The sequence below is a fragment of the Rhipicephalus microplus genome, unplaced genomic scaffold (genome assembly GCF_043290135.1).
Source record: "Rhipicephalus microplus isolate Deutch F79 unplaced genomic scaffold, USDA_Rmic scaffold_38, whole genome shotgun sequence".
In the NCBI taxonomy this organism is placed as follows: Eukaryota; Metazoa; Arthropoda; class Arachnida; order Ixodida; family Ixodidae; genus Rhipicephalus; species Rhipicephalus microplus.
In genome coordinates, this window is record NW_027464611.1 from 3620805 (window position 1) to 3638177 (window position 17373).

Consider the following 17373-nt stretch of genomic DNA (forward strand, 5'->3'; position numbering starts at 1 on the left):
GGGTTTCTCTCCTAGTAAACACAAATAGCTAAGACCAAGTACCCTATTGTGTTACGTAACGTGTCCACCCCACCCACCCCCTGCCCCCTCTCTTAAAATAAGTGGCTCAATGTGCCCCGGGACCTAAGGATGTGAAGTTGATCGAGAAAATGTATTGAATGCAAAGCGTCTCTTGGCGAATTTTTGTTACAAGTCGTATCTATCTATCTATCTATCTATCTATCTATCTATCTATCTATCTATCTATCTATCTAGCCGCCTACGACTTTTAGCTCTCCTGACCGTTTGGATAATGGTACCTATACCAAAATTAGTATGCCATAACAAGACTGTATGACGAGCAAAACTGATTAAGCATACCATGAGAATCATGACATGTATGTCATTTATTTCACGCTATACAATTCATAGTCTTGGTACTCTTGCAGTGCCTTCATTCACATGACATAAAGGTGGTATGACTGCATTGCGAACGTGAGAGACCCTAACGTGAAAATATTGACAGGCATGCCATGTGAGTCATGACTACGCGCCACGCTGATGGAACGCTCGCCGCCATTTCGCTAGCTTCACGTACACCAAAGTTGGTTAAGGGACGTGAATGTATCAAGAAGGTATACGACTGGTGCAAACATGATAATCATGACATGCGTGTCATGCAAGAACATGAAAACATACCATCCTCACGATGAGCTCAGGGCCGTTAAGCTAGCTTCATTCACATATAGCAATTTAGGTATACGGGAACAAACAGATGAGGCAGGTAAATGACACGTCCAAGCATGAAAATCATATTATGCTTGTCATGTAAAAAACATTACAAAATACCACGCTCAAGATGCGCACGCGGCCGTTGCGCTAGCTTCGCTTAGACGAAATTCGGTATTACTTGAGGTGAATGGACGACGAAGGTGTAAATAACTCATCCAAACATGATAATAACGACATGCGTATTATGTAAAACATTATTACAAGCTACACTCATAGCGTGATTGTGGCTGTTTCACTAGCTCCAGGTATACGAAATTTGATGTCTTGTGACGTGTATATAAACGACACTTCCAAATATGATAATCATAACACGCATCTCATGTAAAACATGACTATACGCTACGCTCAAAGCGTGCTCGCGTTTGTTCCGCCAGCTTCGCACATACCAAACTAGGTATCACGAGAGGTTAATAGACGGCGGAGGTAAATGACACCTGAAAACTTGGCAATCCCGATATGCGTGTCATCAAAACATAACATGCTACACACATAGCGTGCTCGTGGTCACTTTGCTAGCTCCATATATACCAAATATGGTATAATGGGACGTGTGCAGGCAGTAGCAGTAAAGGTAAATGAAACGTCCAAACATGATAATCCCGACATGCTTGTCTTGTAAAACATGACTACATACTACGCACATAGCGTGCTCGTGGCTATTTTGGGAGCTCCACATATATAAAATTTGATATCATGTGGCCTGTTTAGACCGCTAAGGTAAATATGACACGTCCAAACATGATAATCACCATATGCGTGTCATGTAAAACATGACTACATGTCATTACACTGACTACGCTCATAGCATCCGCGCAGCCATTTGGCTCGCTTCACATGCACTAAACTTGGTATTACTTTACCTGAAGGGACGACAAACACATATGCTAGGCGCAAACGAGATATTCATGATATGAAAGTCATGTACGGAATAATTTACTTCCGCGCTGTAACGTTGGGGTGGTTTTAGAGGTACATATAAAACTTCCTCATTTGTGCTTCGCATATCATCGATTTCCACTGTACGTGGGATCTGCCATTTTTTTCTCGTCAGCACTTCGAGGAACAGATATAAACTTCGGCACCTGGTAGATTTCTTTCATCAAGAATAAATCCTGATTGATGCACCAGTCATCTGCACGAATAGCCATCTGCCTTGTGTTCTTAATGATCGGAGCCGTGAGATTGCGCTTTTGGTGTCAACCTGATTATACTGCACTCATAAGTTGGGTATTATAGTCTGCAGATTTAATCCAGAGAATATACGAACTTATCACAGGAAATTATGTTTCCAGTATTTGAGACTCCTTTGCCGTCATGAGTCAGCTAGTGGGATACTTATAGCACATGAATTTCTATAGCGGTCGCGCTTGCCTTTATGGTCGTCTTTGCAGCTTTATGTGGTGCAATGTATTGTTCTGTGCGTCGAAATACTGCAATTTTTTGAATGATAAAGCTTAATAAATTGAGAGGGGCCTAAAAACTCAGAAACTTGTGTTGTGCACAACGCCAGATCACGCACATATTTGCCGAAAACTTCTATACTACAACCAGTAGTGATGAGCGGCTAATAATTGCGCAGGAGTTACGTTGAGCAAAAGCTGATGGACATGCTTAAAAACATAAAAAAAGCTTTGTGAATACGTGGCAAACTATGGTATCAATATGAGGTACACTATCAAATTTAACAACCCTAGATTCATCGAAGTGTCAAAGTAACAATGCATATCTGCAGTTTGGTGATACAGATATGTGCCTGCCATTACCCCAAAAGGAAGCGTTGCCATCGAGCATAAGAGCGGGACACCTCAGGGGCCAATCCGTCAAGGCTTGATGAGAAGCTGTAGTCCTAGTTTCCGCTAGCACAACTGTGCACTAGAGTCTTCTTGCAGTCTTTACTGCGGAAAACATGCGCCTGCCATACTTCAGTGCTGGAGGTGAATTCATGCAACTGTAAGTGAAACAATTAGCCTCGTTAATCAATACAACGGGTGAAAAACTGTGTGATGTGCAGGTGGGATGTGCACGGCCCTTCCAGAGCTTGCTGTTTCTGGTGCGTGACTGGCAGTGTGCGTACGAGATGCCTTATGGCTTGGAAGGTGGTCAACAACTCCTGGACAGCCGCTTCGACGACATAGAGGACGAAGAGCTGCGACAGCTGCGGCAGAAGTTAAAGACATGTTTCATGAAGATCCGCTGCTTTCTGATGCCTCACCCCGGCTTAAAGGTAGATGTTAGTGAAACCTCTTTGGTTAATATGGCGGTAATGCTGAATGCTTTAGTTTGAAATATTTCTAACAGAAAAAAAAGTTTTCTGAGTGGCTTCATTCTCCTCCACAGCCACTGCCGCAACAACGCTAGCCCTCTTCTATTTCAACATTTTCGTGGAAAGGACGCGCATAGGCACTGCAGTTTTCAGATTGAGGCAGTTCAAAGGCTGACGTACTTTGTTGCTCTTTTTGACATGCCGTATTACAACCAACTATAACGGTAGCGACCTCACTGACGTGGAGCCCGTGAAGTCATTTAGAGGTCTTTTCGATTTAGCTACAGCGGCGGCACCAGTTCAACAGGTGCAGCACCCTTCTCCTCGATTTACTGGTGCCGCGCACGCGCCTTGCCCTGGCTTCCTCGTTTTGTCGCGGTACAAGCGTAGTGCTGCCCGAGTTCTCTGCCGGCCAGCACTTGCTCAAAAGGAGGTGCAGCGTGGCGTGCGCCCCTTGCTCCTCCCAAGCTTGGAGTAGACGACACTGGGTGTTGTTCAGTGCGTGCGTGCAAACATTTAAGTAAAGCTCGTGCCACGGACGGGTAATCTTAGCCATGCCTTATCGGCAGCTATTAGGACGGATTCTGTTACATGTGTGTCTCATGAGCAGAAAAAGCCACCCTGGTTGACTGCAGTAAGAATCGTAGAAAAAAAGAAAAAGGTTAAAGTAATAAAGACGCAGTTCGAGACGCAAGCTGCGCACTCACCTCCTCTTTACGAAAGTGTGAAACTGATGCGATAGGAAGCCTTAAAAAGGCTGTTTTAAAATATGTATTGAAGGAAGCTTGCTCACGTGTCTTATATTGATATACTGTGAAGAAAAGTGGCTCTCTTGGACAAAGAACCCCCGCAATTTTTTGCTTTTTATTGCTCCATGGCCTCGCACGCACTTGATTAGAAGGCCGACAGTACAGAATAGAGTACTAAACCGCTAAATTATCGTTCTAGACAGTATGAACAGTCTCATGAAATCATACTAATGGAATCGTCCGACAGCGTTCCTGTACCTGAGAACATGACTGACATTTTCACGTACACCGAGCAAAAGACCAACACAAACCCCGCCAACACCTCCTCTGTTACAGTACAGATCATCCTTGTTGGAATCATGAACGCTGTCCAGTAGTTTTCTTTATATGGCATGAAGACAGCCCTCGCAGCAGTGTTTTGGTAAACAACACCATCGGTACACGCCGCGTTGGCTATTCGAAGAACTTCATACCTGCACTTGAATCTTCGTTTTGGCAGCAGCCGCCACGCTGTAGTGTCGAGGCTACACAAGCACTTGCTGAACCAGTGGCGTACCCACGTCACCGCTGGCGCTGCTTTGACACATTAAGGAACTAGTGCAGGCAGTGCAAGCCAAATCGAAGAGATCTTATGTCTCCTTAGCCTCAAAAAAAGACACCAGGGCATGCAAACACAGATAGGCGTTTGCCCTAAGCACGCATCCAAGTGAATTCTATTTGGTCGCCTTACGATTTTTTCAACCTGGGTCTTTTAGGATAAAATGGTTGAATGCCTCACCAAAAGCGAAAATTCACTGTCGGTGGTATCAACACGTGTTCTCCGAAAAACCATCTCCTAATTACGGTAATGTTTGAGGTCCATTTTGCATCAGATACCACGAAAACTTGTCAATTAAGATTTTCATCAGCCACTGCATGAACAATTGGCAGAAAATTACTTGCAAGTGTTTAGCGGATACCACGCTTCTCGGAAGAATGAGGAAGAATAGCATAGCGAAAGCTATTAAAAAGCATTAAAATAATTTTTAATGAAAATCTTAATTGGGATGAACACGTTAATAAAGTAACTAGAAATATAGCTAGGACGTGTGGTGCTCTCTCTAAACTTCGACAGATACTTCCAGCAAACATTAAACTTTTACTCTATAATACGTTGTTTTCATCTCACATAAACTATTGTAGTCTAGTGTGGGCAGATACATCTAAAGCAAATCGGAACAAAATATTTTTACTGCAGAAAAAAGCGATTCGTCATATTGCAAACGTACCATACGACGCACATACAAGTCATTTATTCAGAGAATATAAGATTTTACCGATCGATCACATACACAGTTTCAACCTTATTATGAAATACAAACAAAGCTTGCTATCAAACAATGCTTGTTTTCTTAAACTGTGTAACCTCAGGAAAAATACACAATCCTATTATGACATTCGGAAAAGGCCTTCCTGGTTTGTTCCTTATTCGCGAACTAATCACGGTTTGAGAAGACTTGAACACTGTATTCCAGCTTGTTTTAACTTGCTTGAAAATAAAAACATCGACATCTTTATTATACATAAAAAACAACTTAAGAACCTTCTCATCCAAAATGGCGCCGTGTAGTTTAGCATCTTCTAGTTGTCCGGCTACAGTACTATATGTAAAAGAAACACCCTATAATAGTGCTTGTGTAACATGGCATCGTATAATGTTTGCTTTCTTTGACATTTTTTTCGTTGCTTTTTTTTTACGAGTAAAACATACAACATTTCACTCGTCAGTGTTTCCCTTGTGCACTAAAACTCGTGCTTTTCGCATACCCAGTGTTGTAAACGTTGTATAATCATGTTGTAATACTTTGGTAGCCGTTTAGCAACGTGTGCATTGTTTCATGATTGGCCGCACACTGTTTTCTTTTGTTTTTTGTTGTTTTTCTCTCTATGTGGTTTGCTTATTTTATGTAAACCTGAAACTGATGTAATTTTGATGCATTTTCTTTTTATTTATTGAAGTTTTGAAAATCGACGTCAAATTGTTTTTTCATGTTTTGTGCTCTGCTGATTCTGTAATGCCAAGTGAAAAGGGGTAGGAGCCTCGTCAAGCTGCTAATATAGCAGCTTTTTGCTCCTATCCTTGCGTTTTCTTTTTCGCAACTCTGTGAAGAAAATGCTCAATAAAACTGAAACTGAAACTGAAACTGAAACATCATTGTCACGTAATTATACGACACTGTTGCTTGGCTGTAAAGGTGTAATTGTTTGCAGATAATGGAGGCAGCGCCAAACCTGGACCGGTGCGCATAGTTTGCAGTGCTTGTGATTTTGAAGGCAGCGCAAAGCTGTGTAACCGGTAGAATATACATTGACCGAGCGAAAAAAACACAAGGCCTGCGCGGAAGGCACAGCACAATCACAGCGAAATTTACAAGAGCGGCCTTTAAAAACCTATTACAAACACTCTTTAGGTAACTGCTGCAAGCACACTTGCTTAGTTCCTACTACGGCATCAATTATAATAATTTCTGGGTAGTAAGCCAGCTTTCGCTATGCTATTCTTCCTCATTCTTCCGAGAAGCGTGGTATCCGCTAAACACTTGCAAGTAATTTTCTGCCAATTGTTCATGCAGTGGCTGATGACGATGAGGAATTATGCTTGAAGTGGGCATGCGTCACAGTTAATAAGTGATCAGGAACAAGATTTTCTAATGAGTTGGTGCATTGAGCGACCTACTGGTTATGCTATTCGCATTGTCTGACGCCTAGATGCTATTTTGTTGTTCTAAACGCTTCATTATTCACATTAACACATAAAGTTTCCGCCATGGAGCCTTCCTAAATCAGGTTCGCGAACGAGTCCCAAGCACCGGCATGGCTCAGAGTTAGAATACTGCGCTGGCACGCAGCAGACTCGGGCTCCAGACCCACTGTGTCCTTTGTACTAGGTGTTTCTTATTATGCGATAGTGTTTATGGAGACTGGTGGCAGAAAGCGACAGCGCCGCACGTGACCTAAGTTTTGATTTTATAACAGCAATCACTGTAAAAAAAATATAATCCCAAGAAAGCTTCGTACCACAAGTACGAGGCTGAGGCTGAAAGAGCAGCGCAGCTGGGTTGTCTGCCTTGTTTCCCTTTGTTTCTGTTTTTCTTCATACCTTTTTCGCATTCTATGTACTTTAAACCGAGAGCTTTTATGACATCAAAACACGGGGCATGCGCGGCACTGCAGTTTTCTGCCGCTGGTGTCTGTAACCATTATTACAAGAAAAAATCGGTAAATAAAACAACACTAAGGGCCTCAAAGAGATTTGAACCCAGGTCTGTCACGTGCAAGTCCAGTATGCTACCACTGCGCCACGGTCCTAGGCAGGCTGGTCCTAGGCAGGCTTTTAGAACATCAAAGTGTTTTAGAACATCAATGGTACAACAAGGCGTCACACAATACTAATTGCGGAACGATTGGGTCCTCGAATGTTCAAGCCCATTAGGAAACTTCTTTTTGATCACCTAACAACTGTGGCACATGCCCACTTCAATCATGATTCGTGATCGTCGCCAGCTATTGCATACAAAATTGCACAAAATACCTAGCATGTGTGTAGCGGATACCACGCTTCTCTGAAGAATAACGAATGATAGCATAGTGAACGCTGGCTTATGGCACAAAAATTATTATTTGTGGCATTGTGGGTACACGGCAAGTGTGCTTGTAGCAGTTGGCCAAACAGTGCTTAAAAATGCCCTCAAAGGCCGCTCTTATAGCTTTCGCTGCGAATGTGCTGTGTTACGCGCAGGACAGCACTTCTCTTTTAAAGACGATAGTCTTTTTTAACTACGAAACGTTTTTTTGCGGGAAAGATTCAATTTTCTCTTACGAATTCACATCACAGATACGAGTTTGCCATAATTTGTGCGAAATGAGCTCTTTAAGCTATCGGGTAAAGGCAACAATGTCGACTGGCGAATGCCCATCCTCAATAAAGCGAGACTAACGCCAAAGGGACGTGCAATATCTTCATTCTTGTTTTCAGGGCAGGGCAAAGAAATGCTAGAACTAAGGGCTGCGTCACCGTGAATCATACCCCGAACCTTCGGTTTACGGTGATAGCTGTCAGTGCTCCACTGTTTTCGCCGGTTTCTATTTCTTTTCGTTATACCTTCACTCGTTGTTCAGTACGGTGAAAATAAACCAGTGGTCACGCTGGGAAGAGGACTTATGGGACTTTATAGGTATTTCAATTCTCTTCTAACCGTTAATATTGAGAAATAATGGACAGTGAGGCCAGGAAGACTATAACAGGTATTATAAAAAAATTTTGTAATGACAATGTGAAGAAAGCAAACTGAAAGAAAAAATGACTGGCCACCAGCAGGATCCTAACCTACGACCTCAGAATAACGCGTCCGGTAGTCCATCACTGAGCTATGGTGTCGGTAATCCCGCCATCAACCCTATAGGGTTTCCACGTAAACGTGGAAACGTAAGAAAGCGCCAGCTACTCTCATTATTGCAAATCAAAGATACTCTTTTGTTGCCTGTTTGGCTTCACGTAGTATGGGATCTTACCATGAAATGACAACTGACCAATACTCCCTCGCCCGCCACCTTAAGGCATCAGCCCTAACTTTTGGTGGCAGACTTGATGACTAAAAAATTTAGCTTCACTTTAGCAGTTGAACGCCATAGCAATAACCTGTCCTTAGCGCGTATTTCCAACCAAACACTGTATACATTTCCTTGTAAGGTGTTACTGGAGAAGTTTAAACTGTTGATTACTGCTCTGTAATTGATAAAGTTTAAAGTGGCTTGTCTCAAAGAAGCGTTCGCACGTGGCTGCATCCTGTGTTTTGTAGCATGTATAGCGTGTATGCCTTTTGTGATAAGTGGCTGGCTTCAAACAAAAAAGTTGCAAAGATAATCACATTTTCTGACGCTCGATGAAAAACTACGCTTGCATCAAGCAATATTGCTGTGACATTGCATGAAAGAATTCTGTAAACAGGGGTTGCACAGAGCTGATGTCTCGACAAGCGGACTTTGTCTTCCTCAAAAAAAAAAAAAAAACGAACAGCCTCGGGAAACACAAGTACGCATGTCAAAACGTCGGCTTAGCACAAGCACTGTTTGCGGAATCTTTCACCTCAAGCTTGAATTTTTGCCTCCCTACCATTCCTTGGATGGATACTTTCAATGTGGAGTTAGAAAGCTTGTATAGAAGATGCGTGTGTTTGTAGAGCATGATTTTATTTTCACTGCCTTTCCAAGCAGGTCCCGTTATTTTCACCGTTTTACTAAGCAGACACGTGGCTCTTTGGTAGAACACCTGCTTGCTGCTCAAGCAGCCTGAGTTTATCCTCACGCAATGTTTAGGAGCGAAGCTCCTCTCAGTCTAACCTGTTTCGCGTCAGGCGTAACCAGCAGTATCTCCCGAACAGTATAATAGGTGGCGCTGTGTCACAGCACTAAGTAGTTGGGGGGGGGTGGGAGGGGACAAAGCAGTTGGTGGTACAAACGCAAGTAACCTCCAGCTGCGGGACACTGTAGCAGAAAAGTCACAGCATGTGATAATCGCTGGGGACTTGAATTTAAAATGATGCGCATAAGCCATGGAAGATAGGGTGAGAGGCGACAAGGAGGTTTCAATAGGTATGTTCCCAGAACGTACGCTGGAAGGAGTGTTTAGGCAAGCGAGCGCCAAACTCACAGATAAAGGTAATGGAAGAAACCTCGTGATCATTGCGGGTGATCTAAACAATGTTGTAAATGAATATTCCGCAAGACTAACTACTACACTGTCGAGAGGGGTTGGTGAGATGGGCACCATATCCCCTCAGGTACAGAAAGTAATATGAACAATACAGAAGGTACCGGTGTGTAACGGCGAGCTGCAAAGAGTGGTTGTCGATGCAAACAAAAAGATATGGCAGATGAGTCGAGCGGAAGGCTATGAGGTAGTGCAAATAAACAGAGATGTGCATAAGTGGGGTGGTTTTCAACGAGACCGAATTCACTTCGATAGAAGGTTAGGTCATGAGCTGGATTAATTACGTGCACTAGCTTTTCAGGAGGAGGGGGGGGGGCACGCGTTTTCTTCGGGATCTAGGGCAGCTAGTAACGAGCGAAATAACGAGGGTGATTGTTTGACATATAAATGTCACAGCTTTGCCGTAAACGCGAAGCAATGAATGCGATAGCAATAATTCACAAGGTCACGTGCAGAATGGCATGCAGATGAAAACGTGCCCCGTGTTTCTCGCGCACAAATGACGCACTAAACGTACTCACAGGTGCAGATGATTGCGCATAAGCACCTCAGTTGTTATTTCGCTGTGTCTGAAAAGCGCGCCCTTTTCGCTAACAGAGGCTGTGCAACGATTTCAGTCACTTATGTGCGCCCGGTAACCACAACAGAATGGTTCCGTAGAAACCCAAAGGTTAGCCAAGACTTACGATACTCCCCATTGCAAGATAAGGGCGCCTGATCGCACGTGCAAGCCCTTATTATCTACGCGTGCCAAAGTACGCGTGAGAGATGAGAGCTCTGGCAAGCTCAATGCGCCAAATTGCGGATATTGCTGCCTCGCTTCTCTCGCCCCAGTTCATGACAGCAATAAGCAGTCAGAGTGGTTATCGTTTTTTTGGCCGATAGAAGAACGTGTTCATCGTAAAGCCACCACCATCGTTGCAACCCTGCCGAGACAGCACAATGGGGTGAATGCTAGGTCGTTCGTACGCCGAACGTTAGGGAGCACTAGAATCATTGAGCGCTTTTGCTCACGAGTGGGTTTGTCACCGGGTATTTTTGTATTTCGCGGGCATTTGTAATTAGCATAAAAACACTAATACTTAACAGATATAAAGATCAAAACTGTTTAATCAGACATTTCGCAAAACGATCTACAACTTTCTCATAGAAATTTTTTATCGATCTTCGTTTCTTGAGAATATAGTTAAATAAACATAGCTAATTGAACAATATTTGAGAACACAAAAAATAGTGTGAATAACTCCAGGCAACGGTGAGCAACATGCGTTTGGTCGCGTCGTAAATACGTGTTCCGGTGTATTTTAAACTCTAGCTCAAGGTATGTAGGACACCCTGTACAGATACGTATACATATACGGTGCACAACATCGACGCCGACACCCACTTTCACGCCGGCGACGAAATCCAGCCGACGGTGTCCATATAATTGCTATCGCAATAGAAGGTTTTGAGAACAACAGATTGCACCAAATTCCTCCTTATGTCACTTTTACCAAGTATGTTTGTTTGCAACAGCCAGATTAGGAGATGTTTATTTCAGGGTTTCAATTATACAGCACCTATTATGCTGTGGTACTGTCCGAAATAACTTTCTAGGTAGTTTGATTTGCCGTATCTCACAGGACTCCCAGAACGAATAAACAAGTTTAGCCAAGGCAGTTTGATAGCGCAGCTTTTAGGTGCCCGTTCCTGCACTAAGCGACATCGTCAGCAGTAGCATGATCACGCAAACGATTGCATGCCATAAAATTGGGCAAGCAAACAGAAAGATTGATATGCGTAGAACAGATTCGTGCAACAGACATTGGCAGGCGTCATTGTTTTACCAGTGTAGACAATGACTTAAGATCTTGCCTCAGGAAACCTAAATCGGACAGAGCACTAGCAGATGAGTTTCATCAGTTGCAGTTTCATAAACTCGAAACTGCCATGTGCCACGCCATCACTGAGCAGCTACACTTCTTATCAAGCTATGTTCTCTTGCTCGCCTCTCATGTGAAGGACATACATCACCATCCCACCCTTGAGCATTTACTCTACTTTGCTTCAATCAAGCATGTATAAATTTCAAACAACCCATAAAAGTTGTACATTACCAGTACTGTTGTGGTACTCACAGAGACAACCGAGTGGGGCAATAGCTATCTACTGGCATGCTGACACCTCTACAGTGCACATACGAATATTGGGTACCTCCGATGAAGTTGGTGAATGGCGTGCCGCAAAGTTGGACAATGGCTTGCTGCCCACTGCGCTTTCCAAAGACATCACGCACTTCCTTCGCCTCGCATTGACCTGGAATCAACCCCCGCCAATATTTGTTGTGGGTGACTACAACATAAACACAAAGACAATCAAGACTTTCCCCTCACTCATGTACAAGAACATTCCGTTCCTCTCCAATGTGAATCATTTCACTGCATCGATAACGTGGCAAAGCACTTGCGATGACCTCGTCTTTGGAAAACGGGCAATGGTGTGCAAGCTGAACATATCTCCAATCACAGAGCTTCCTTCATTGAAAAAAAAAAAATACAGGCAGAAATGTATTTCCTGAAGAAAGGGTTGTAAAAAATAGTGGCATGCAACTGTGCATACATGCATGTTCTCTCAGAAATTGTTAACTTTCACTTATCGCAAAATAGCAAAATCCAACAGTTTCCCCCTGAATTTGTATTCTTTAGGCAGTATCATAGTCGTCAGTGATAATATGAAACTTTTTTTGTTTCATCGGGGCTTACTCTTTATCGTGTCACGAAAGAATGATTGACTGATCGATTGATATGTGGGGTCTAGAGTCCCAAAGCCAACGTAATGTTATGAGAGACGCCGTAGTTGAGGGCTCCTTTAATTTCGACCGCCAGGAGTTCTCCAACGTGAACCCATGAGCACATGGGCTTACAGCATTTTCGCCTCCATCGAAAATGCAGCCGCCGCAGCCAGGACTCAATCCCGTGGCCTACGGGTCAGCAACCGATTACCTTACCCGACAGCACACCGTAGTGAGGATCAAAAAACGTATATAACGATTTGATGTTTGCTGCACTATCTACAGTTGTGTCTAGGTGGTTCCACTCCCTAACTGCAGTATGAAAAAAAGTGGATTCAAAGCTGTTTGAGTTGAAAAAAATGATCAGCTAACTGAACAATCTGTTAAAGTTGAGAAAGTATTCACAAAGATAAGTTGCTCGGTGAAGCTTGACAACCTTTCCGAAGGGCGGAGCAATGCATGTACTTTACACAGGAGCTAATTCGTCGCAAGACCTCACTGACCAAGCACACTTGACAATGGTAAACTAGCACTGCTATCTTTTGTTTATTCACCCTCCTCATTTAAGATAAATCTTCTTGCCTTCATTAACATAGAATGTTTTACAGCTGCTACTTTAGAACTATACGTAGTATGCAAAATTATCACAATTGGAGTGAAAAATGTAAAAGTAGTTTTGCAGTAATGTGAAGAATGTTGGTAGTTATTGAATGAGTACAAAGCACAAACTACTCCCAGAGTTTCTCTTCAGTTGCCGTCAGCAAAGTAGTTGAATGTGTAGTTGCCAAGTAGGGCCACCCTGTACAACAGGTGTTGTATTAAAAAAACACTTGTTTCTTGATGAATGAGCTATAAACAAGGCTGCAATGATTTTCTGCTATCTAACCACGTTGTTTCAGAAGTAGCAAAAATAAAAAAATTACAATGATGAAAATATACAAAATATACAAGTCACGCAAAATATAACAGCCAAGATAGACGGGCATGTTTATAAAATCAGTACAGTACGCCTATCATGCATAATATACACCAAAAAGCCATGCTGGATTCATGTCAATATTGTGCTAGGCAATGCGAACAGCATATCAATATGGGCATATTTCTGTGCTCCCATATTTCTCAAAGTCTACGGCACTTGGTGAGAACATTATATTACGTTTTGAAGTTGACCAAGCAATCTTGGTAAGTTGCTGTTTGCTCAGGTCTCAAGAAACCCACTTTTAGCATTATATGTTACAAAAAATTTTCTGAGCCTCTCTGCATGGTTGTTGAGTGATCGCCGCACTACAATCAATTCACACACACAGCAAGAGGCAAGAAAGGTCAGCTTGCAGCTGTACATACAATGTATGACAAGTTCTTGAAATTATGCAACTATGAAATAAAAAATATGCCCACTCATATAACATATTGTTTCACCAGCTATTCTCGCATGTGTCTTCTGACGGCCTTTACTACAAAAAAGATATTCCTCGTGGGCACTCAAAACCATGACATGGCTGCACCACGCAATTTTTCACATAAAATTGAGTCAGGTGGTTGGAAGTCAATGTGTTCACTAAAAAAAGCAACGTTAGAAAATATATGTATGGCTGCATTCCAGTTTCAACAGTAATGTGCTGTGATATATTACAGTTGTGAAGAGGTTTATTAGCCGTTAAAGGCAGCGACGAGACAGCGTGAAGAACCGTCCAGCGATCTGCACAGCAACGAACCGAAGCACGAGCCGAGAGAGCCGGGCGTTGGCGATGCTGCTTGCTGCTGGCACATCTTCTTCTTCACAATCGCCCCCGCTGAAAAAAAGAGCCATCCTGGCGACCTAAGAAGTTTCAGGGAGAGGCTCATGATACGGTTTTAGGCGGGAAACATGGACGATGTCACGTGCACGCCGGCGCATGTCATCCGATCGGGATACTGGCTCAATTAGGTAATTAACCGGAGAGGTTTTCTCTAAAACGGTGTAAGGCCCCTCGTACCGGGGGACAAGTTTTGATGAGAGTCCCGGAGTTTGGTATGGGATAGCAAGCCACACGAGAGACCCTGGGGCATAGCTGGGATCCGGAAGAGAGGTGCAACGGTTTTCTTTCTGGCGTTGCTGCTCGTCCGAGGTGAACGCACGGGCGAGCTGGCGGCACTTTTCGGCTTGTCGAGCAGCATCGGAAATAGGTGGACATTCTGAAGCATCAGGATGGTAGGGAAGTAGAGTATCAATTGTATGGGAAGGGTCACGTTCATAAAGAAGAAAGAAAGGTGAAAATCCCGTGGTTGCTTGTATTGCAGTATTGTATGCAAATGTCACGTATGGGAGAATACGGTCCCAGTTGCTATGATTAGATGCCACGTACATCGAGAGCATATCACCCAGCGTGCGGTTAAACCGTTCCGTTAGCCCATTAGTCTGCGGGTGGTATGCTGTCGTTTTCCGATGAATGACGTGGCATTCCGAAAGCAGAGCTTCGACGACCTCGGAGAGAAAAGCGCGGCCTCTGTCACTAAGGAGCTCTCGAGGTGCGCCATGTCGAAGGATAAATTGACGTAAAATGAAAGAGGCGACATCCTGAGCGGTAGCGCTCGGTAAAGCGGCTGTTTCGGCGTAGCGTGTTAGATGGTCGACCGCCACTATAATCCACCGATTGCCATCTGATGTCAATGGAAGGGGGCCGTAGAGGTCAACGCCAACGCGATCAAAAGGCTTGGCAGGGCACGGAAGTGGCTGCAATTCGCCAGTAGCACGTAGCGGTGTTGATTTGCGTCGCTGGCAGTCAGGACAGCACTGCACAAATTTGCGTACGAAATTGTACATGCCGCGCCAGTAATAGCGATGGCGAAGGCGTTCATATGTTTTGAACACCCCGGCGTGGCCACATTGTGGATCGTCGTGAAGAGAAGCGCATACCTGCGATCGCAAAGCGCGTGGAATGACAGTAGCCACCGGCGGCCATCAGGAGAGTAGTTGCGTCGATGGAGAAGTTGATCGCGGATGGCGAAATGGAAAGCTTGACGTCGGAGGGATCGAGATACCGGAAGGTTGGGCGTACCAGATAGATATTCGAGAAGAGATGCGATCCACGGGTCACGACGTTGTTCGGTGGCAATTGAGTCAAGATTTAAAGATGACAAGTACTGGAGGCACGTGTTTCCGCACGTCGGATCTGGTGGCAAAGGTGAGCGGGACAGGGCGTCAGCGTCAGAGTGTTTGCGTCCACAGCGGTATACGACGCGAATGTCGTACTCCTGGATGCGGAGTGCCCATCGCGCAAGGCGGCCAGAAGGGTCTTTCAGCGTGGAGAGCCAGCAAAGCGCGTGGTGATCAGTTACTAGATCGAACGGGCGGCCGTATAAGTACGGCTGGAACTTTCCAAGCGCCCACACCAGAGCCAAACACTCTTTTTCTGTCACGCTGTAATTAGTTTCGGCTTTCGTCAGAGTGCGGCTAGCGTAGGCTACAACGTATTCTGAATAGCCGGGTTTTCGTTGCGCGAGGACAGCACCTAGCCCGACGCCGCTGGCGTCGGTGTGCACTTCGGTAGGAGCCGTCGGGTTGAAGTGGCGAAGAATAGGTGGCGAGGTGAGCAGACGGCGCGAGTAGTGAAGGCAACGTCACATGCAGGGGACCAGGAGGAGAGGTTCACGTCACCGCGAAGAAGCTGGGTTAATGGTGACATGATGGATGCGAAATTGCGAACAAAGCGCCGGAAATATGAGCATAGGCCTACAAAACTGCGAAGTTCCTTCATGGTCGTCGGCTTGGGAAATTCTGCGACTGCTCGAAGTTTTGCTGGGTCAGGTAATACGCCGTGCTTCGACACGATGTGGCCTAGGATGACGAGCTCGCGTGCAGCGAAGCGGCAATTTTTCAGGTTAAGCTGCAGGCCAGCGTTGGTCAGACAAGTCAAAACCTACCTGAGGCGAAGGAGGTGCGTAGGAAAGTCGTGCGAGAAAACCACGACATCGTCGAGGTAGCAGAGGCACATATTCCACTTGAGGCCACGTAGCGTATTATCCATAGGTCGTTCAAACGTGGCGGGCGCGTTACAAAGCCCAAAGGGCATGACGTTAAACTCGTATAGTCCATCAGGTGTAATAAATGCAGTTTTTTGGCGATCGGCTTCAGCCATTGGAACTTGCCAGTAGCCAGACCGCAAATCCAGCGACGAGAAGAATTCCGCTCCGTGAAGGGTGTCGATGGCGTCATCAATGCGCGGCAAAGGATATACGTCCTTGCGGGTTATCTTATTCAAGCGACGATAGTCTACGCAAAATCGGATAGATCCGTCTTTCTTACGCACCAGGACGACAGGAGACGCCCAGGGACTGTGAGATGGTCGAATAACGTCTCTACGAAGCATATCTTCGACTTGATCGTTGATGACGCGGCGCTCTTCAGTGGAGACACGGTATGGTCTTTGACGCAGTGGCCGGTGTAGGCCGGTGTCAACATGATGCTTGACTTGCGACGTGCGGCCTAGTTGAGGTTGGGACACATCGAAGGAATTCCGGAACTCATGCAGAAGATCAAGCAGGTCGGCATGTTCGGTGGGAGTAAGGGTGTCGGCGATGGCGCTGGAAAACGTATCCTTAGACGACTCCTCGAGGGTCGACAGTGATTTTGGGTGGTCGCAGTATTCATCCGGGACATCAACCAAAGACGAAGGGTCGAGATCCTGCACGCGGCCGAGACATTCTCCCGCAAGCAAAGTGACAGTTGTGGAAAGCGGGTTGAGTATGAACATATTGCTTCTTCCGGCGGCAAGGTCAATCGTTGCGAAAGGCAGCGGCAGAGCTCGACGACTCGTGAAGATATCGGAAGGCATAAAAAAGAGTGTAGCGTCAGTGTAGGCGTTGCATGAAATCGGAACAAGTGCGAAGTTTTCAGGCGGATTATCGGTGTATTTATGCACAAACAACTTCGGCGGCTGATGAAGAGCGTCAAGTAATGGGACATCACAAAAGGGTGAAAACTCAACTTCAGCGCGTGCACAGTCGATGACGGCATTATGGCGGGATAGGAAGTCCCATCCGAGGATTACATCATGCGAACAGACAGCAAGGACAATAAACTCCACAG

At 44.9% G+C, this 17373-nt stretch overlaps 1 protein-coding gene across 4 annotated transcripts in view; it reads left to right on the forward strand.

Annotated features, from left to right (window-relative positions):
* The window catches only part of LOC142786893 (atlastin-3-like), a 238491-nt gene that overhangs the window by 79780 nt on the left and 141338 nt on the right, over window positions 1-17373 (forward strand). For all 4 annotated transcript variants that reach the window (XM_075884593.1, XM_075884591.1, XM_075884590.1 and 1 more), the window contains exon 4: window positions 2783-2995. In XM_075884593.1, coding sequence (XP_075740708.1) covers window positions 2783-2995 — 213 coding nt within the window. The remainder of the gene's footprint in view (window positions 1-2782; window positions 2996-17373) is intronic.